Here is a 24,043-nt window from a genome sequence, read left to right as displayed (position 1 = left end):
TGACTAATTATCCTCCCACTGCAACTTAGCATGAAGCCAAGCAAGTGACAGTGAAGAGGTGGGGAGCGGGAGCGGGAGCAGGAGCAGGAGCAGGAGCAGGAGCAGGAGCAGGAGCAGGAGCAGGAGGAGGTGGTGGGTGCGGTGGATGCAGCCTTTACAGCCTGCAATGGTCTCTCAATCAACAAATGCAGCAGTGCTGCCAAAGGGGGAGGCGAGGAAATTGAAAGAGAAGCAGTTTTGTTGGCGGAGGTGACGCGTGTGAGTCAGGGCAGGGGTGAGGGGAGGGAGGGAGGGAGGGAGGGAGGGGTGAGGAGGACGAGAGCGGGTGAGCAAGACGGCACCTGGCACTCACGGCCGGTGACCAAATTTCAAACAATTAGAGATGCACGATCCATCCCTGTGCATTATGTCGGTGAAGGAAAGGCTTGAAACCAACAAGATGCACTCCATATGCACCAAAGTCCATATAGAGAATTACAAATTTTACATCATGGCAAACAGCGGTAGCTGAGCCACTGCTGCCTCATCAGTGACTTCAAATGTGTCAGAAATGTACCTCTGTGAGAAACTTACAACAGTAGACGAACAGCTAAAAATGTTGATTTTGTCTAACGGCGAGGAAAAGAAACAAAGATATTAAGATACCGTAGATTTAATGGGGCATAGATGCTTATGTTTATGTTTTCTCTACATCACCAGCATCAGTGTGTCAGGCTGGTTCTATTAGCACTGATATGTGTCTGTACCTCACACAAAAAAACTTTTTTAAAAGACTGAACTGTCTCTCTAATTAACAAATGAATGATTTTGACTATGGCTTATCTTCAACTCATCACACACCCATACATGTATGGTTAAGGTGTGCATCCATGATAAACTCTGCACTATCAAAGTGGGATGTTCCTAGAATGGAACTCTCTCTCTCTCTCTCTCTCTCTCTCTCTCTCTCTCTCTCTCTCTCTCCCTCCCTCCCTCCGTCTGTCATTTCCACACAGCAAAGACGAATACCTTCATTATTCATCACAACTGAAACATTACACCCAAATGGGGCCGAGCTGAAAGAGAAGCATTTTATTAATGCAAACGGTCATTTTAGAATGCCTATAAATTGCACCTCTCTCTTCTTTCTGGCTGTTCCCCCGCATAAAATGATTTCTCACCCACACGTGGCCTTCTTATATGAGATGATTCTTTCTCTTTATAGCACTGTCTAATTCTGAGAGTGTAGTTTACAACGAGTCATTCCACTGAGATTCAGTTGCATCAGGGATTCACATGTCTGCTTCTAGTGCACACAATCAGTGTGATACAATCTAATTCATGCTTTTTTATGTAAATGTGAACACGTTTTTCTTGAAGCCCGAAGTCTTAAAATGGATAGAAATACAAGAATCCCCACAATAGCCTTTAAGCATAACATAATGTTAATCAAGTTATCTGAGAGAGAACAACATTTCTGCACATTTCTCTAGGCTTGAAAGAATCTGTCACAGGAGGCTTTGACCAATCTGAGATCAGGTGTCTCTGCTATCACAGCACCAGCAATAATTGTCTACAATGCAAAGAAACAATATCTGTCAAACTACTGTGACCCAAATCACAATGGAAATCATGCCAAGAGCTCATTAATTCACAATGAAGTAACTCACTTACACCTATCCTTTTGAATTGGTAAATCAGTTCCAAAAGATGCTTGGTTAATCAATTTCAACTTGATTTTATGACATTTAAAACACCAATTTTAACTTAAAGATTGGTTAAATTGGGCAAATCTTTAAGGGGCCCCAGTGAAACCCATCTGTGGGTCCTAACCCAGTCTTTGGGAACCACTGCTAGAAACGATCAGCTGGTGAAGACAATAACTATAACTAACTTAGTAGAACCACGAGAAGCAGTGGGAGTGGTGTGAGAACGAAGATGGCAGCTAGATTGATCATCTACTAATCATTTACTTCTGTTTTTCACCAAAGTCAACTTGTTACTTTACTAGTAGGAACGGTCCTCTCTGCATTATCCCATCCACTACAAGGAATCTTTCAGGAAACATGTTCACCTCACTGAGGAGGCAGAGAGCAACAGGCAGGGCCTAGAGCTTTAATCCAGCGCCTTAGACCACTTAATTATGCTACCAGTAACCCAGAAAGTATTAAAATCATTCAAGCCATAAAGGCTTAGACAATGCTGGACATGAAGAAGAAATGTGAAGACTGACATTGAAAAACACGCTTTAATACTAAAAAATATCTAAATAAATGATAGGTTTTCTTTTTAAATGGAACACGTTTCAGTGCCAATCCTTGTTTTATTGTCAATACAACTTTTTCTACAATGTCAGTGTCCTGGCTTCATAGTACCACAGCTTTAAAATAGAACACAACAGCAACAACTGCCATAAACATCAGGGCGAAAGACAGGTCACCCGTCCATCACCTATGGTTAATTTAGAGTGTCCAATTAATCTTCAATTAATGTTTTTGGACTGGGAGGAAACCGTGCTTATGTGTCTTGTGCAGTGTGTTTTCATGTTTTGAACCTCCTTCTGTCATCCTCTCTGATTCATGCCCTAAGTTGTTTCTTTTGACTGTCTCTCTTTCGTCTGACTTTCATAACCACACTGAAACACAAAGCACACATCAGATCAAGTGAACAACACGCTCTGTCATCATGTAACCACTCAAAGTTGCAACATGAAACACCCATACATATTGTACACAGGCAATCGGGCTCCACGTCTTCCACCGCATAAATAAATAACAAGCCAATGTTTGTCTTTTACAAGAAACACACATTTGTGAAATTCTCATGAATTAAAAACAACAAACATGTCTTCTCCATCCCATTTTAACTCCAGCAATTCTACAGCACGAAAACCTTCTCTTTTACTCATAAAGACACCATTTGTCTCCCCAATTATGACTGGAGAAGATTTTAAAACAGCCATTAACCCATGAGTGGGTTAAAGGTCACAACCACACTCAAATATCACACACAGAAATACATCCTACTTGTATACGTCACCTGGAATATTATAAAATAACCACCAGGTGGTGATTTAATACCTCAATTCTTGATGATCCTGACTTTGACATAGATAAAAATGTGACAGTGACTATTCCTGCTTGAAAGTGATGATTCAAAAGAAACACTATAGTCCAGACAAATGAAGAGAGAGTGAAAATGAAAAGGGGAAATAACTAACAATAACTAACTTAATAATTAAATAAGTGTTATTTCAGTACATGAATACATGTGCAAAATATCTAGACAATCAAATCAAACAAAACAAAAGAGCAAAATTTCAATGATGATGGACTTACCTGAAGAAATCAACACAACCTTTCACAACAAAAATGAACCTGGTGCTGGACTCAAGCTGTCAGCGTTCACTGCAGCTTCAAATCCACAGAGATCAATGGATATATCGCAAAACTTGACAGATGTTTTGATTAGAAGCAGGTGGAGAGGACATTATTCCAGACCTGCAGTTTCCTGAAATCTTACTCCAGAGACTCACTGACAGTTTACAAGAGTCTGGAGGGAAACTAATGGACACAATCTGGCTTTGTGACAAACACTCAACCCAGGAGTCTCCTAGCTAAAGATAGCTTTGCTCTTGGCAAATCTAGTCTGAGTCCATGATTTACCAAGAGTTAATCACAAAGTTCTTTGCTTGTGTTAGTTCCCACCACTCACTGTGAGCAAACACATCTGTGGGGATCGGGTAAAAATCCTGTCTCTGACTGTTTTTGCACAACATCTACCCACTATCTTCACTTTTATATCTATAGAGGTGAACAGTGTTGTGTACCATAGTTGTGTGACGTCAGCTACAGGACCTCCACACCGACCTGTACTCACAAACCAACCACCCAAGCAACACAAGCAACCGAAGCACACACTGACACAGAGGTACAGATAGAGTAAGTAGAGGTAATTGACTCTATCACAACTCACCCAAGACCATATAACCTTACTTGATGAAGCACTCACAATAACAGAACTCCATATAGCGCTCCAATTCATGTCAACAATAAATCACCAGGTCATGACGGCTTACCGCCGAGTTCTACGCACATGGAATGTTTTTATCAGATGAATGAATTCATCAGAAATCACAAACTCAAACCTCAGATATCAACACTGCTGCAGTCTCTCTTCTACTCAACCTCTAGATCTTACACCAACACTAACAGTTTCATTAGATACAGAAAAACCTATTCAATAGAGTTAACTGGCGTTTTCTGTTTTCAAAATAAAAACATTTTGGTTTTGGCTGAACCATTTATTCATAGTTGTTAAAAACAGCGTGACATGAGACCATGTGTGTAAAAGATCACAGTTATAAAGTAGATATTTGTTTCTTATCAAGTTGTATGTTAAAGTTGTGTGTGATTTATATTTTAAGTTTCTACATCTGTCTGATTTCCCCTGTCCGCATGAGTGGGTGTGTTTATGGGTGTGTCTGCTCGTCTTTTTCCCTGCCGGCTGGCTGGAGAAACCCCTTTACCTGGTTTCCCTCAAACTCACCTGCTGCAGAGTACTCTGATTGCCACCACTTGCTCGCTCGCTCGCTCACTCATTCATTCACTCACTCACTCGCTCATTGTTGTTTTTTCACTGTTAACACTCAGCCTTCATACTTCTGCTTTTCATTTTATGTCCTAGCCTTTGATTTCGTTATCCAGGTCTTGCTGTTGTTTTTGGACTGACAATTAAAGATTTTGTTGATTTTACTTTGGACTCTTTTTGTGTCTGCATTTGAGATTCTGCTAACACCTATAACACTTGCTGTCACCTCATGAACAAGTCATTTTTCTTTTTTTAAATTTAACCTCCCTTTATAATTAATCACTTCACTTGAATACTGATAGAAAATCAAACTTTAGATTCAGCTCCTCAGGGCTTTCAATTCTGAAAATCAAAGCATTTATTCCTTTTTATTATTGGCCTATTCTGTGTGAGTGACTGTGGAACTACCTAAGTTATGCAACCCATGCTTATCCACCTTTCTTTCACATGAACTTCATGAACTCTGTCTAGGCGCTCCGAGCCAAACTCTTGTGTAACAGGATCTCACATTTATCCATCTTGCTCTGAGGCACTGCATCCCAAGGCTGTTGCTGCTCCATCTGACTTAACACTCAGCTCCTTTTGATGCCTTGCTATAATGGGCCGCTGCACTCTCGCCCTGCCTGTTCTCTAACCTTTTGGTCGTGGCTGTAGGCCAGAATCCAGTCCTCCTGCTCGGGATGGAAGAGCAGGCTGAGGATGTAGAAGTTGAGTCGGTACTTCTGGTAGGTTGCTCCTTCATCCGAGCTGATCAGCAGGCTGCTCTCCACCTCCGGATCAGTCAGCAGCATGATCTGGACACAGCAGAAGGGTGACAAATGAGGTCATTGTAAACTGGAATTCAGCACTTAACAGAACAAAGCCACATTGATTTTCAGGCTGCACATAAAAAAAAACAGGAGTTACAGTGCTGGGAAATGTGTATGTAAAAATATTAGACATAGAGCTATAAACTGCTGCAGTGTACAACTACTCCTGAATTTCACTAAGACAATGAAAGATCATAACGTCTATTATATCAGGAATAACCAATGTGAGCTATATTTATTGCCAAGCTGTTACCCTGAAACAATTTGTTCTGCACACGTGCGAAGTGTGACCTCTTCCTGTGACTACTAAAATAGAAAGTAACATCAAAATGTGTATTTATGTTATTAAAGTAACTACGAAGAACATCATTTAATATTATTTTATAAACATATTCCCACTGTAAAACTGTTGCGACAAGAAGTCGCCACACTTCACACATGCCCACAACAAATCGTGAAATGACATGAGGACACGCCCACCAGAGTCCTCATGAGGCAGAACATGGTTTCTGATGAACTGGTCAGGTTTAACACTAAGATTTCAATTGTGCATTGTGTGGTTATGGTTAAAGTGAGGGACAATGGTTTGTTTAGGAATGGAAGTCAATGCAGTGTCCTAAGAAGAGTAGCTGTACAAACCTGTGTGTGTGTGTGTGTGTGTAGTCTTAAAAAAGGCACAACACAATGATGAATCAACCAAGCCTGATTACCATGTGTAACAGCAAGTGTATTATTACTGTAGTGTGTGTGAGTGTAATGTGTGTCCAGGTATTACTAATGTTGTGGGGACCTAAACCTGTTTACACAGTCACATTATGGGGACTTGTCTTCCTTGTGGGGACAAAAAGCAAGTCCCCATAACGTGAATTACTACATTTTAAGGTGAAGATATGTTTTAAGGTAAGGTTGAGGTTAGGGTTAGGGTCAGGGTTAAGATTAGCCCAGTAGTAATTGTGGTTAAGGTTAGAGTAAGTATCCAGGAAATGAATGTAAGTTGTCAATGCAATGTCCCCTCAAGTCATGAATGTCGAACATGTGTGTGTTTGTGTCTCATCATTTTGATTTCTGCTGCTTGTGTCTCCCTTCATGCTCACTGCCTGAGCTCAGTCAGGCCTTGAAAGCACTAATTTCCCATGAGCTTCTTTCTTTTCTTAGACTTCCAATATGTTATGCCCAAATTCTGGCATAGTCGCTGAAAAAAAAGAAGAAAGAATATATGTATGTATATAGAGAGATATATATATCTATATATATATATATAGATATATATATACAGTATATGTATATATAAATATATATATATATATATATATATATATATACAGTATATGGATATGTATATATAAATATATAGATATATATATATCTCTATATATATGTGTGTATATATATATATATACACACACAGAGTACCATCACTGGCAGACAGAGTGCCACTGGTGTAACCCTTGTTAAAGATGCATAGTTCTGAAATATAGGACATTTAGTGGTCAGCTCATAACAAATAAAAGTCCAGTCAGCACCTCTTCCTCCACGTTGACATCCTGAGGGATCTCACCCACAGTCGCAGCGACTGCTCAACCGGTGGGAAAACTCTGCAAGTGTCTGACTGTATTATCTGAGAAGGCTGAGGAAGCAAACTCCAAGAACAGCCTCTCAATGCACAGTGGAGAGTTGGTGTTTACCTTCATCCATCTCTCTGTCTGATTAAAGTCTGATCAACCCGTGTATCTAACTATGTAAGTTAAAGGCTTCAATTGAAGGGACACTAGTAAAGCCGGGTACATAACAATAACATGAAAAACTTAGACTTAAACTTAAAGTAAAAGTAAGAAGTCTCTGATGGATGACTGCAACAGAGGACAAACAGAATGAAAGAGACTTTGTATAAACCTGCATTAAATGAACAGAAAAAAGTTAGACCCAGACTAACATTACACATAACATTTATGTTGATGGTGTTGTAAAAGTGGCATATTGTTTATATGTCAATTGCAGGTCAGTAGAAGCTGTGCTGGAGTCCTCATGATGTTTTATTTTTTGGAGGTTTTTTTTTGTGACACATCTGTTGCCAGTGAGTCAATAAAAGTTGTTATGCAAGTGCAGAGACAGTACAGTCCCTGCGATGCACACCGGGACTTACATTTGTTTCAGAGATGGCCTTTGGCATGACATTCTCTGTGTGCTTATTGTGTCGGCAGACAGCGGCGTAAATGAGAATACACACTGCCCCTTGCAGTCAATATTCTTATCAGTGTGCCACCGTATGGCAAAGCGCTTCTGCTCCCTCATGCCGGTGAGTCATTTGTCAGCACTCAGCTGGCGAACGGCAGTCGTGGCGCACAGACCCACACAACAGCAGTTCATCAATCACTGGAGGCAGGTGTAATGCCACAAACGTGAGCCACATGCTGACCAACCCAATCAAACGCTCTCAAACGCTCTCAAACACTCTCTGAACTACAAATCCCAATTACGGTTTTGCTCACTCCATGGAAGTGCAGCACAGCTGGAATAGAAGACAACTTTATAATTGGCTGAATTGCGGTTTCAAATGTTTTTCACACCAGAATATGGAGATCAAAGCGTCCCTGCTACTGCATTATGTTCAGGCTTTTTAAAGTGTGGCTCAATGAGTCACTGATATTTATAGTGCATTCCATTTGCGGTCGGAACTCTAAAGTGCAGAGGTAATGAGGTATTTCCTACACGGGGAACGCCCCCAGGAACGCCCCCAGGAACTCCATTTCACAGTAAATTTAGTGCTGTTTTTAAACCTCGACATGACGCTACACGAAGAACCACGTTATCGACTGGCATTGCTAACAATGAGTAGCCCAAGATACATTCGAGTTTTTCCACTTCTCAACTGAACGCAGTCAGGTAAGGGTGAACTAATCTGGATTTTATTTGGTGAACATTTGGGGATTCTTGTTGTTGACGATGTGATTATTCTGCCACGTCCTTTGTGGAGTGAGCCTCCACTGGTATTTGACTATATTCACTGTCACTTCCTGCTTTTCAATAAGCCAGCCCAACTACGTCTGGTGAGCTGTCAGACGCAGAGATGTTCTCCAGTGTTCTACAGTCGCTGTCTGCAGAAGTTACCCAGAGTATTTTAGCGACAAATGATTCGAGTCTGGTGTATTGAGCGACAGCACTGCGATCGTGAGCCGCATCACAACCCATTCAGCTGCATTTCAGTTCAGTTCAGTAACTGATTCTAATGATTCAGTCATAAATGTGTGTGTTTGTGTTGCACATAGACATCATGGCAGTTTCGTGCAGCCATGCTACGATGACCCCGCCCACTTTGAGGAGGTCCTAAGTACTGAAAACGACGTGACTGATACCAAACAGTAGAGTCGAGCAGTGCTAGAACTGTTTCATGGAAAAGCACCATCAGTCAGCCATTACAAATGTCACTTTTTTATATAAATAAATGAACTAACATGTCTGTTTCCTTTCGTGTTATTGTCATTTCTGCACCTTCACTGTGGGATTCAGAGCACAGTGAGGCTACAGCCACAGTGCTGCTGGTAAATGTGTCTAAAAGTGCTGAAACAAATGTCTTCTGTGATATGTGTGTCGTTAATATGCTTAAATGACAATTTAGTGAAGGAGACTTTTCAAGCTCAAACAAAAAAACACAGTTGATTAAAGGTGACATCGAATGCTTGTATCGCACATATATGTTAGTTATGGAGGTCTACTTACATATATTAACTTGTTTTCATGGTTAAAAACCTCCTAGTCGCTGCAAACGAGCCGATCAAAATATCTCCTCACTGACGCTCTCGTCAGTCGCGCTGTTTCAGACCAAAATCACACCCCCAGAATATGGACTGTGCTGTGATTGGCCAGCCAACGAGAGCTTTCCCACTGTCCTGTGATTGGCCAGGTACCTGGAAGTGACGTAATTGGTAGGCCAGCTCTCAGATACACAGTTCTCCCTCTGGCACGGTGGATGCTCTGCATCTCAGCAGCTACAACGAGAGTAGTTCTTCTTCTTCTGCGGTTGAATGTACGCAACCGGATGTGCCCGGACTAGTGCCCGCACCAGGAGGCGCTACGGTGGTGAGAGGAGTGGTGAGGTATACTGATGACAACATCAACATACGGAAGTGCCGATCCGCTTCGCAGAGCCCAGGAAAACAATAAAACCTTATTTTCTCAGCAGTGGCTGAACTGTTTGTTCTGAAACTTTAGGGTTTCATAAACGAGGTAATGACGCAGATACACACACAAACGCAGCGTTAATTGGAGCTTCCGGTCTATGTCGCCTTTAAAGCTTTATAAACGAGCACATATAGTCGTTTCTTTCGAAGCTCTGGCCACAAACTTTTCTTCTGATCCTTGTGCTTCTCGGCTCATCTCTACACCTGTCTGCAACAACAGCTTCCCTCCCACTCACCAACTCTCCTCAAGTATATAATATATGTATGTATAGCCACTCACAAGCCTGCTTCACATTCACAGAGTTAAAGTAACCCTACAATTGTCGTTTTAACACCAATTTCAGGAGATGAATTTGACTCTTTTGGTGTCATTTTACCACACATTTCAGAACTATTTTAGAGTGTATTTAACTCTGTAACTGTTACATTAATACTGAAGGATTTGAATGTAACACTATTCCATGATGGATGTGATTCTAATCTGAAGTGGTGTGAAAATTACTCTCACGGTGTAAAACAAACTTTTAGTATAACTTTTATAATTGTTTTGTCTTGATGACAAGGCCGATGTATTGCCCTTTTATATCTGAATGATTTATAGGTTTAGAAAAGAAAATGGCCAAAGACAAGGATCCTTCCTACTCATTTTAAGTATTATTTAAACCTGAACTAATCAGTACTTTTAATAAAGACCGTCTGCAGCAGCTTAAGTGACAAATTCATTCACCCTGTGTCTATTGTTGTTCCTTATTTTCTTTTCTTTGGTGAGAGCCAAGATGTAGGACTTGAAACAATTCACAACCTTTGATGCAACAACACAGGCAGACCGGTGCATACAGTAGAAGAGCAGTCATAGAAAGCAAAATCCTGAGCAATCCAAGGTCGATGGCAAGGTCAAAACCCAGCAGACTCTGTTGGACAAAGCATAGACACTATAGGACCCTTATAGGACCTTTCCACAGGCATCATAAGACTGTAGACGTAACCACAACAACTCCATTAACACTAACAACTCTTCTGTCCTCATTTGGAGCACAACTACTTTAAAACTCTACTCACACTAAAGCGATAACTAGAGCTATAGACATGTTTATAGCATCAGACATGTGAAATTGTTCATTGGTGGAAAACCCTGGATTTAAGTATTCACTATTATTGTCGTGATAACCGAAAAATTCAACGAGTTATCGCGACATAAAACCAGTGATCCTAGACTAAACTCGAGAAGTCTAAAAATGGCACACGCATCTGCGCTAAAAGAGAGAGAATATCGAATCGTGACCTTAAAATCAAAAATCGAATCAAGGATTTGGAGAATGGTGACACCCTTAGGATTCTCCTAGTACCACATGAATTCTCTGGAATTCACAGAAAATCATTTCCATCTCTCCGTCTAAACAGAGACACACTGAAAACGTCTGCCATCACACACACTTAGTCCCTTAAACACCCATGCTTCAAAAATTGAGTGCCATGAAAATAAATGGCTGGTTAGCTCACCAACACGCCGTCCAAGTGATTTAATTTGAGGTGCCACAATGGTATGAAGCAGATTTTTACAATTATTTGAAATGATATTTGTGAATCACAGATATTTTTCTCTGTGTAACAGTTATGTGTGTGTGTGTGTGTGTGGTACATTATGGGGACTTAAATCAGGTCCCCATACTGTAAATGAGTACATTTTAAGGTGAAGGCATGTTTTAAATTTAGGCTGAGGTTATGGTAAGGTTAAGGTTTAGAGCTAGGGTTAAGATTAGGATTAGTTCAGTGGTAGTTAAGGCTAAGCTTTGAGTACATCTGAAAGTAATGAATGTAAATCAATGGGATGTCCTCTGAAGTCGTGTGTGTGTGTGTGAGAGAGCATGACAGAGTGAGACTGTAAATTATGAGAGCAAAAAGGTTGAAAATGACAAAGGTTAATGAAGCGTGTATGTGCTGCCTGGAGGACATTTAAGATATGTGTAAGGAATTCTTGAGTTCATTTGGCCGCTGTAGCGCCGTAAATACTCTGAGATAGAATATTAATGAAATTAGCCTCACATTTTCCATTTCACACTGTCATCCATTAATTGGATTGTGATTCCTCTCTATAAATCTATGTCTCATTTCCTGAGGTTCCCTGCATCCCATAGTTTTTATTTCATTTTTTGTTGTTACTGTCAGACTAAGCAGCTACATATCGGAAAAGTGTTGAGAAAAGGGAACACGGGAAAAAAAAAAAGGTTCTGATTTATTCTCTCTGAGGCGAGTCAATGTTCCAGCTTTACAGTGACAGCCACTAGTTTGGAAATGATTTAATACAAGTTAATACATGTTTCTTTTTCTTTTTTTATTATTTCTGAGCAACAACAACAAAAAACATTTTCCACCTGAGGTTAACTCGGATTGACAGAAGCAGCAGGACGCCCGGAGCCAGGCTCCATCTTGGATTTTAAATCAATTTTACATGACAGAGCGCGGCTAAATTGGAACAACAAAAAAGGTCAGGGCAACATATTAAGTGGGAGGCACAGACTTCAAGTTTGTCGCAGATACTGTACATTGGTATGAGAGGTAAACAAGCAGCAGGTCAGAGACGGCAGGCAGCAGGAATAATCACCCACGACCATGTTATTAAAACAAACCATGTTCAATAACTACAATACACTACAGGAAATGGAGGGGGCAGCATAATTCTCCTATTGTACACACCAACTGCTTTCTGAACCAATGAAAAAGAATGAATTTAAAATAACCTGTTGGTTTATATTACAATGACGGCCTCACTGCATGTTATCCAGCTCATTTCATGGCTTGGAGACAAATAGTCAGCTAACCTACAGAGAGTTTGAACTGTGAACATGCTAGCATGCTATAGCATTGTAAATGTCCCCACTTCGGGACAAATAAAGGACTATCTTTTCTTATTTATTTTTGTAAATTCACATTGGGCACTCATCAGGGGTTCATCACATACTTGTCAAGTGCAGTGAATTCCCTGTTTTTGTTTATAATGTTATTTATAATAATTGTGACTAATCGGCTAACAGAGAAAGTCAACAAATGGACTACCAAACAAACCCACCATGCTAGGTAGGTTAAGCTATATTATTCTCATTTGGTCCACTGCTTTCCATCGTTTCTCTTTTTTTTTTTTTTTTTTTAAGAAATCTTCCTCTGTAACTAAAAAAAAATCATATCTCTGTCAAAAGTCATATTAGTCCAGACGTGTATATCTCAGTGACTTCATGTTAGTCATGTTTAGGTAAGATGCTAACAGCTATAAGCAGGTGAAGTCTTATGGTTCCAGTAGATCAAAATGTAAACATTTCAGGTGTTGTATGTAAAATGCAGATGTGTTTAAGCTTTGGTAGAGGTCTGTGTTCTCTGACTGCTCTTGTTTTAAATCTGTTTTTCAATGTAGATTAAGATTTCCACTGCTGTTTTAGTTTTGTTAATTTGTTGGATTGTGCTAAAGTCTGCGAAACATTTATTTGTATCAAGACATTTAATGCTTTCCTCTTTTCTGTTATCAATCAAATTTGTTTTCCCCCCGAGAGCAAAGCATTCATTCAGCATTGTCATACATTCTTTTAGATAACGTGGGTCCTCTTTCTTCATATGTAGGGTGTGTATGTAGAGTATTCAGAGTATGTAGGGCACTAGAGTGTGGTGAGTCCCTCTGTGAATTTTTATATATATGTATATGTACAATAAATATGTCACTGAATCCAGAGTGGAGCAGAGGGAAGCTCCAGAGGAGACATCTCTGTGTTGAGGGACTGTGAAAAGCACTGCTCAGACCTCAAATCCAGAGAAGACAACATGTTCCAAGAACCCCGGCCTCTGCAGCCGGCATGAGGAGGATTCATCCACCCAACCAGCAGAAACAAAGATGGACAGAAATACACAATATACACATGCATCAAGGGTAAGAATTACATATGCAACACACACACATACACACACAGTAAACCTCCACCACCTCTTGTGTTGTATAGACTGACACAGTTAGTGTGTGTTTCAGCTTGTGTTGTGTAAACGGCCCTGAATGGGTCACATTTCTAAGGAAGTTCAAACAAATAAAAATGAATAGTTGCTTTATTTGTATTTTTTCTGAATTTTTTCCACTCATGTCTTGATTATAATTAATGTTCTATTGTTATTACATTTTATTAAAAAATAAAATAAAAAACAGTAGCAATTAAATTCATAAATGTGATCCAACAAAGGTAAAAGGGCAAATATTATATATGCTGCTTATACTGTTTATAATTGGGATGAAGTAAAAGTCTCTTCTGTTAAAATGAGTATTTTAACATAATAATTGTTTGATTGTGTGAATTATTAAAAAATGCAGCGGCTCCACCAGATCCACATACTGGCTGAATAACAAAAATATGATTAATAGTAAAGTTTAATATCTCACAACACATACAATTAAAGCAAACTGTGGTGTGAATCGAGATAGGAATAACCTTATATATGCAGAGACCTCCATTCAAACTGAGTTATTTTTGAATCCAGTGGAGTGTCCCCCTGGTGGCTATTCATTATATTCTTTCCGATTAGCTTCATCTGGCAATTGTGAGAACTATATGTCCATTTTAAATTCAAGTCGCGCAAAGAACAAGCTATGAAAACCAAACATTTTAAATACACTGAAATATAATCACCAACAAATACAAATTGGTTCCCTGCTCTTATTAAATCAAATCATTGTTTATAAAGCTATATTTTTTGTTACCATTAATGGACGAGATAATTGCATTCATAAAACAGATTTCACCTGCTCATAGCAACGTGGTAACAGCTAATTCAGTAACATTAACTTAATTAACTTAATTAAACTGCATTTTATTTGATTTATTTTCTGTTTTTTGTGACCCTCACTTTACTGAAGCAAAATCCATAGAGCAAGTCAGAAATGTTATGGCACACAGGAACTGTAAAATTCACTGTTGCCTCCTCCCTGTGAGCTTAAATCATTCATTATCTCTATGGACTTTGGTGCAGGAGAGCAAGCAGAGTCTCAAGCAGGTTTATGGATTGTTTATTGCTCCTAAGTGGAAGTTAACCGAATAACTTTAGTTTGTTTGAGGGCACCGTCATTTTGAGGTTTGGAGGAAAAGCCTGGGTGAACTCATCTAAGTGTGCAAGCAATTTGATTTCACTCTGCAGACACATGTGGCAAAGATGCAGTTCAGGATGACTTCAGGATCTCCTCACAGAGGGACCCAATCAAAAAGCCCTTGTGTGCTAGACGCAGCTTCTCTATACATGCAGATGTCTTTTAATTTAGCTGTTGCCTCAATTTTAAATGGTAAAATGGTAAATGTTTGTATTTATATAGCACTTTTCTAGTCTTAGTGAGCACTCAACGTTGCTTTACACTACAGCCATTCACTCCCACTTTCACACAGCGCATTTATCTATCACTCCTCTTCCAAGTTGAAAGACAACTCGCTCTAACAGTGAGTTACCGTCGTCGCTTTAAGCAGGAAGTCATTAAATGTCATAACCATTACAACAGGCATGTTTGTTGACAAGTTCTGATCTGTCCAATTGTGTACAGAGCCTTTTTTTTTTCAAAAGAGACAGAGATTCAGTGTCTTGTTAACCAGGCAATTTTTTTCCACTTTAGGAACCAAACAAATCTTTAATTGTAGACCTTGTAGAGAATATAACGGCCACCTTTCATGCTGAGAATTGTTCCCCACACACAACACACACTTGTCAGATATTGAGGGAGCTTTATTCACATTAATTTGGGCAGCTCATCCTCTCAAACTTTGTCAAGTTAAATAGTAGAAATCTATAAACTGCTCTTGTCAGGTCCCTCCACAGAGTTTTTTCAGAGCTGGCTAAAGGCCATTGTCATACTGCAAGGTGAGCACTCACCCTAGGCTCCGACTGAGTGTTCTCTGAATCAGGTTTTGTTCAAGGACCTCTCTGTATTCAGCTGCATTTGTCCTTCCCCCAGGTCAGACCAGTCTCTCTGTCCCTTCTGTTGAGAAGTACACACATATTGTACGTATCCTGCCGCTGCTAACACTACACTCAACTGTAGGGGTGAGAGTAGACTAGGGAATTAGCGGTGACTGGTGAATGCCAGACATAAAGCACAAGCGTACAACAGATGAAAAGCAGCACCAGGCACAAGGCAAGTATATTTGAATTTCTCTCGTTAAAAGTTTAAACACAATGTAGGTTTTGCTCTTGAGGTGCCCTATGGTTGGTAAAAGGTATTGTCTGTTACAACATTTTGGCGAGCCAATGATACCAGCAAACTCTGAAGCACGACTTCTAAAGTAGCGAACCACCGAACGATGTTTTCAGACCAGAGATTGTGACGTTTGCCATAAAGCAGTTGAATTTTGTAGCAGACCCGAAACTTTAATTTCCATAGTGTCGAGGCAGGTGACGCAGACCTGAGGTGTGGTCAGGCTGATTTTCCCCACCTCACTATGTCGAGTCTGTAGAAAATATTTCACTTTTGACCAACAAAAAAAATGGTCCGAAGTCAGCGGTGTAATATTTCCCTTATCAAGATATTTGTAATACGTGCCTACGTTGTCAGATGTACATCACGCACACACTCTGCTTGTTACACAGATGGTTTGCTTGCAGCCTTTCACTTCTCACATGAACAGACCTTCTGTTGCAGAGGAACGTTCTCTCTGACAAATTTACCTTTATACAAAGCAAAAGGGAAAGGAAGGCAGGCCTCATGGTACACCAAAATCCAACCCATGATTAATAAAAGACTAACTCACCCTATTAAGCAGTGAATTAAACTTGCATATATGGACTTGGACATGCCCTTAGTGCCCACTTGGCACTTCAATCATGCCTGAGATGGTGTTTCTTCTGACATGTTGTCCCATCTCTGCTCATGAGACTCATGAGGTGCTGTAAAGGTTGGCCCATAGGTTCTTTACCTGCCTGGTCTTTTGTTGATATCATCAGTATGCATGTGTCTCCAGAACATTTAATCATAGAGTCTTACAGAGTTTCATGACTTCAGGACCTTATTTACACATCTAAAAGACAAGAGTGAGCAGGCATTCCTTTAAGTACATAATATGACAATGTTTAATTTTTCATCCAGTGTTTGTAAAATGAATCAAATCACATCTTGCCGAGTGAAAACAACGCGTCTATATAGGTGTCAAAACTTCCCAAAGAGTCAGTAATTGTGTTGGTGTTCTACAAGGCTCTACATTGGGCCCCTTATTGTGCGTGAAAGACGTTCCTAAAGTTTGTCCAACTTCTGTACGCTGATGACAATTTACATTTTAAAAATAAGAAAGAAGCTGCAATAGTCAATATGTCCAACTGGTTGGCCATCTCAATATTAGTAAATCTCTATGTAGGTTGTTTTTTGAAGTCTGCAAATAAAAAATCCTGAATCTGCTGGAAATTATTAGTTGTCGATGAATACAAACACCTAGGCATAGTAATAGATTTACAACTCACACTCAAATATCAAGTTAAAAAAGTTGTGAACAAAGTTAAGTTCCACTTAGCCAATTTTATATATATATGTAAGGAATAATTTAACAGAAGCATCTAAATTGTACGTGCTTATCACCACCAACATTTTCAACAAAACATGGCTTGTTAAATTGGGAAAACAAGATCAAGTTTTCTGACACTTTACTCCCCCTCCACTGGTAAAGTCAAAATACACCTACAAGAGCTACTGCTGCAAAATACCATACAGAAAAACATCCTCTGCACAGTCAGCCTTTTCTTGCTGAGCAGCACAAACATGGAACACTCCACCCAACTTAATGTTAATCTAATTTGGAGTATGTTACTGTTTTATTAACTTTGTTATTTTATTAACTTCCATGACTCTCTGGTCTAATGTTCTGTATGTTGTGTGTATTCATTGTTTGCCTGTTTGACAGTGTTCATGTTGTTATAACCTGACAGGTACTGCATCTGAAAAGGATTTAGGAAACAGGTATGTTAATGAATGTAAAATGTTGCTATAGGAAGTTCAAGCACCAGTGGAAAACTCAAAGGAACTACTAATGCTTAAGGCATGGTCATGTTCAATTCTGTAATACACATATATGTTGACCTGATTCGGAAATCAGAAAGGTTTTTTTTTACTTACCGTTTCCTATGTTCTCTCAATTGTTTTAAGGTTCCAAACTTGCTGCCATCTGCTAGAATGTCTATACCCCTACAAGGCCACACTACCATGTCCAAGACAGAGATTCCAAATTGTGGGACACAACAATTGGATGGATACTTAAGGCTATTATTCATCCTAACCTATAGTAAAACTCTCATCACGCATCGATGCTTCTATGGCATGTCTGTTTATGTCTTCCATCAGAGACACCTAAATACCATGAGTCGTGTCACTCTCCGGCACTGTCAGCTGCCACTAAATAAAATGACTCAGGATTCCAAAGCTAATGCTAACAGACAGAAGGGGAGATTGAAAAATACTGCTAATGATTGAACTGTACCCATCAACATGTGGATGGGCCTCAATCTATTCATGTGGAACTGTGTTAACTCAGCAGACCGACTGCACTGACAGCACTCAGGAAATCACGTCACTCTTGCTACCTCCTTCTATGAATATTCGAGGTAAACACAAGCTCTCACGCTCCATGCATGTACAGTATGTGGCTATAAGTGAAAGACTTGCACATGCTCATAATTAGGACTTCTCCTCTCCTGCCTCCTGCATCGACCAGGTGCTCTCAACTGTTTGATCTGGCTTCTTAAGCGTTGCTTCCTCTCGATCTGAGGCATTTACACTCAGGCTAATTAAACACAGCCTGACATTTTAGCACACACAGACCGCTGCCAGGCCTAACAAACTGTAACATGTCAGTTTCTGCCTTTCAATAATTGGCTTTTCCATCTTGGGCCAGGGCTTCAGCTGGACTTCATGGCAGTACATAGGTTGGAAGGTGTAGGGGCTATGCGTGAAAACCCAGGCTCATTAGGTACGAGTGAACACAGACTCACAGGATAAGTTTAGATAATTAACCAGCAGCAATTCTGCTTTAGACCTCCTCATCCATCTTGAGCTGCTGGGATAATGAATTCTTCATAGAGATCATTAATAAATAACAGAACAACATATGCCATGTTGTGGATACTTTTACTCAGAATAGTTTAGAATTAGTAGACTCTTTGCAGGGGAATTAATGTCATTATAGAGGCAAGTGTATGGATTTCACTGCCATGCTGAAAAAGAGACCAATATCCCGGGTAAAGGAAAGTTGATGAACTCCCACAGCTCCCTGAGGTTTACCAAACCCATCTTCCCTGCATCTCCAACGCTGTCACCTGTCTCCATCCCTCTGTCCATCTCCATTTGTATCCCCCGGCCTGTCTCTCCTACTCTGTCGGTGTGTCTTCTCACAGGCTCCATCTCGCTTGCCTCTCTGCTCATCACAGCCATTTGGAGCTTGTGCCTGAGGGCTGACAGATGTTGCATCTCCCCCAGCATCCACCAAAACCCCACACCGCCTCCTCCTCAAAAAAAAACAATCATCCGTTAGACTAATGTGAGTGTGTGAGTGTGTATGTGTGTGCGTGTGTGCGTGGTGCTCAGATAAAGCATGGCTGATGTGTAGATTTGCAGTTTGTTCCTAAAAAGCCACTGGACAAAGACACACTTCCCTGCCCTTTTGTCCACTCTGTCCCTGTGCAAGGTGCAGTTCAAAGGGCGCGCTGATATCAGTGTGCCATTCTTCCACCAGATGCTAATGCTGCACGTAACTCTGCTAAAAGCAAGCATGTGTCACAAAGACACCTGACCTGTGTAATTAGAACAAATGTCCGTCATTTCCCTGCAGTGTTACCTTGCCATCAGCTAATATATGTAGTATTTTATTTGTGTGTATAAAGAGTATAAAGTTATGTAAAAAAAAAGTTTTTTGTTGTTTGATATATTCCTTTGCTCTTAACTTTACTGAACTTTGCTCTGTCACTGAAGATGCACTGCATCTGTTCAGTTTAAAGCAAGCCCCAGATAAAGCAATCCTAGTAAGAGTCTAAAACAATCTCTGCTGTTTTACAGACCAAAGCAGGTTCACAAGTTATTATTCTGTTAAGCTGAAGTTTAAAAAAAATAATCATAAATAAATACACTGAGAGCTAATGTTGCTAATGAGCCAATGTTGCTAATGAGCCCTCCACAGTTTGAAATCCCTAATCACAGTTTCTCAGCAGACATAAACACTCTTTCAAACTTAGGTTATTCCAAATTCTGTTTGTTGGTAGTGGAACTTTTGGCTAACATATATACAGTATATGTACATATGTATACCATTTATTTAACCAGGTAAGAAATGAAAATCTCTCTGGTAAACACGGCAGCATCAGTACACTTAAAGGTTGGATCAAAACAAGACAATACAGAAAACAACCACCACAACACAAGCAAGCAGGTCACAAGTTAGATCTCATCCAACAAGAAAACAATATTCTCTCTCCTTTAAAATTCACCCAGTGTAACAAATTCAAAGTTGTTCCAGGATGACGGGGTATTACAGGAAGGCTTTGCAATGCAATGGCACCAACATCAAAACACTGGGAACAACGCTGGGATCAGCCACATTTAAAAAGTGAGCTCACTGCTGGAAGATAACACCATCAATGACTGTGTGGTCAAGACGAAGGAATACACAGCTCACTACAACCTGAAGATGCCACATCCATTATGTGCTTCTCCATAATGTGGAAAGTGGAAATAGTCAAATATTCAATATAAATAAACTTTTATTTATTTAAAAAGTAATTTTTTAAATATTTATACCAGGATCCGGTCATTTCCACATAGGCTGCCATTGAGTTTTGCTCTCTAAAAACATTTGGAAGGGAAGAGTGAGGTAAACACTTAGATTTCTCAATAGCAGTACAATGATACACTGGTCTAATTGCCTATATGTAGTCTGTAACAGTAATCCTTTGTTTCTTCTTACTGTTAAAGGAAACTCAAGCCATTAATCAAGGTTATATCCCAACTCCCACACAATATCCAGTTATGAAAGCACAACTAGACTTGGAAACCAAAATCTTTATGCACTAGGTGTGATAAAAGCATATAAATACCCGTGACATTTGGCAAGGAGTTTGGGCAGCATTGCGTTCAAAATCCCCTGCTGCTCTGCTAATATATACATAGTCACTAACAATTCAAATTCCACACCTAAGTCTGAAATGTGTGCATGGATTTCCACTCATTACTAATTCCTGTCAGTATCTGAATTCATAAATGGATTAACTCTTTAACTTTTTAAAATGATCCTTTCCAGTAGAGGTTGGCAGGGCTGTGTCATAAAGTATTTTCCTCTGCTGAATGTGCTACATCACCATCTCATGCTAGAACATGATACCAGAACCTTAGTATGTTAATGCAGAAACTAACAATCCATGCTGCTTCCAGTTAGCAGCATTTAACTGGAGGGACAGAGGCGTCCTTCATTGTACTTTCTGACATTTATTGAAGATGAATCCGTTTTTAAAGTAGCGGGGAGTGATGGAGTCATGAGGTGGAGCCCTCATGATCCTTTTAGATGAAGAGCTGTGGGCTAAAGGCTGCACCACTCTCTTTTTTCCATGCCCTACTGTTGTGTAGAACTCTACCTGCGCTCTCTACAGCTCACACTTCATTTTGCTCAAGCAGAATGTCAAATTGAGGACTCCTTTAAAATGTGCTTGGTTGATAGCTGGATGCTGGATCCCGGTTGTGATGTTGTTAGCTCTTCCACAACCCAGGTTGGTTCCCCGCACATAAACAACACTTTTGATGTTTACACAGAGTTTGAAGAGTTCATTACATGGCTAAAAAAAAAATAATAATAATAATAATAATTGTCTCTTTCTATAGAACGCTTTGCTAGTGTTGTTGACCACTCAAGCTCAACCACTCAACCAAAGCTGCTTTGCACTACAGTTTTGCCATTCACCCTTGTCATCATTTTATCCCAGTACTTTTTCCCAATTAAGTTAAAAAAGGTGAGGTGTTTCTTTGCTTGACTTTATTATGGAAGTTAGAATTTTTAACACAGAGTCAATGATGTGACAATTTAGATTTCAAGATTTTCAATTAAAGGAATATTTTGCCGCTGGAAATTCGAATGTTTATTAAACTGGGTCATCTAAGTAGTAAAAAAGTAAATGCCTTCTTGTCAGCGAAAAGTAGAACATTTATTTGGCTCATGTAGAGCGACAACAACTCCCAGAATGCACTCTGCTCACTGCCCTGTAAGGCCACACCCCCTTCTTACCAAGTGAAGCAGAAAGATGTGGCATACACACAAATCCCTGTGAGGACTTAGATTACAGACTTGTGAATGACTCAGGTTTTTTTTCTATGGTGCTAAGTTGTACCAGGATGTGCAATAAAAACAAGGAAAGGACAAACGGTGAGTTCAAAGATTCAGAGCGCTGCAAACAAGCGGTTAGCTGATAGTGTTAGCCTGCTATCATTTCACAAAACAAAGAATGAAGATATTTCTTGACAGGGAGGGAAGCATGATTATTCAAAAATACTAGTTATACAAAGCTTAATGCAAACTGGCAAAGTATTCCTTTAAAAAGGCATACTACTGAATATGATTTGAATTTAACAGTAAGGTGTCACTCATTGCTGCTGAAAAAAGCACCACCATTGTTTAAGTCCAGTGTTATTGTCATGCACATCTCAGAAAAGTGATGTGATATTAAAGTCTTCTGGTGCTTAGACCTTTGCTGATGTCAATATCTAGAGTAAGTTTATAGAGTGGGTTAGAAAGTGCAAAGACTAAACCCCCAGGCGTTTAGACACTGGTGGCTCTGAAATGAGATGATGACTCTGCTGAACTTGACCTGGGCACTGATGTGGAGACTGAAGGAGAAACATGGCTGTCAGTGGGGACACAAGGAAAAATGGATTTCAGCCACTTAACAAAAGTCTCACCTCATAAATAAGTTAAGAATATGTTTTTGCACATTTGTCAGTCAACACTAGTCTACTACTCACACCAAACACCATAGATACAATTAGCATTTTTACATAATGACACACAGGAGTTGAAGACCTACTTCTACCTCCTTTTTAAGAATAGTAAGAACAGTTTCATGCTTTCAGTCTTCTTTTCTTCTTGTCTGATAGTTTCAGTTTTCTATTTGTCTCTCTGCCCAACTCTTTAAATTTTGTCCTTGCCACTTTGCAAACACTTTGAAGATATGTTATAATCTTCTTTTTTTGTGTCTCTAAAAGTGAGAGAATCAACACAAAACAATTTGCCAATGCAAGAAGTCTTATCTAAGGCAAATTCATATTCCACCCACCCGTCCAAGTGTTGATGTTGCTCGGGCCGCACAAGGCCAAGATCGTTTGTGAACACTGTGTTTGTGTGTGTGCGTCTTTGTGTTTGCACACACGGACAAACAAGCAATCAGAGGCACACACACAAGCACAATTGAGGCCTTCGCAGTGAAAACACTTGAGCCTGTGATTGTTGCTTTAGTCAATACCTTTGTGTGAAGTCAAAGACTGAGAGTATTAAGCAGCACAGGCTGAATCCAACGTTCACTTCAGCCATTCCTCTGGAAAATTCCTCTGTTTTTTTTTTCAACCCATTACAGAGAGTAATGATTTGTACCAGACATCAATCTGTGAGGCCTGTTTTTTTTTTTTTTTTTATTTACTGTAATAATGTGCTTTCACACTAAATCTCCAGCTAAAACCTAAACTCAATTTTAAAACCTAATGTAAACTCTATTTACTCTCTCATGTACAGGCTGAGTATGGAGCCAAAATATGAAAATGGATGTAATTGCTATGTTGTCACTCAGCTTTCTCCATGGGTGACTACCAGGGGTCATCTTTCCATTTTTTTCTTTAATGTACCACTCCACTCTACCATTCTCTCCCCCTCTAATATTTCCCGTACAATTTATCTTGTTTTGTCTCTGTTCCTGTTTCACTCATTCTCACCCCCACAGCCACAGAGGCCTGATATATGACAAGCAGTGTGTGAAGAGAGGGTCTTTTGTCTGCGACCAGCAGTGGTCACATGGCGCCGTGCTGGGTGAAGACAGAGGAGAACATGCAGTCTCTGCTGGTCCATGTGTGTGAGTGTGTCTGGAAATAACTGCATGTGGGAAGCAACAATAGAGTTTGAGAAAGGGTTTCGTCTTTTGGTGTCCAAAATGTGTTATTGTGTGTTTCATATTCTTGTATTTAATTTAAGCAACGTTAACAGGACGGATGGCGAGGCCTGCGTAGCCATCTGTCCGTCTTACACTTGAGACGCTAAAAAAAACAGCTTCTGCAAGGGTTTGCGCTCAATTTGTTGGAACCTTGCACTGAACATTCCATACACTGTAGACATTAATGAATGCTTATTAAGCACCTCAGTTTAGAGTTGGGCAGATCCATCTGCTGATGGCTGACACACATCTTTCACTCCAACCTCCCTGCCACCCACACACACACACACACACGCACACACACACACACACACACACACTGAG

General features: G+C 39.9%; 1 protein-coding gene across 1 annotated transcript in view; it reads right to left on the bottom strand.

Moving 5' to 3' along the window:
* The window catches only part of LOC131466731 (VPS10 domain-containing receptor SorCS1), a 194,779-nt gene that overhangs the window by 54,095 nt on the left and 116,641 nt on the right, over positions 1-24,043 (bottom strand). The window contains exon 4 of the mRNA XM_058640166.1: positions 5,205-5,363. Within this exon, the coding sequence (XP_058496149.1) occupies positions 5,205-5,363 (159 nt within the window). The remainder of the gene's footprint in view (positions 1-5,204; positions 5,364-24,043) is intronic.

Source organism: Solea solea, chromosome 10 (genome assembly GCF_958295425.1).
Source record: "Solea solea chromosome 10, fSolSol10.1, whole genome shotgun sequence".
Classification (NCBI taxonomy): Eukaryota; Metazoa; Chordata; class Actinopteri; order Pleuronectiformes; family Soleidae; genus Solea; species Solea solea.
This window is presented reverse-complemented; position numbering and strand designations above follow the sequence as displayed.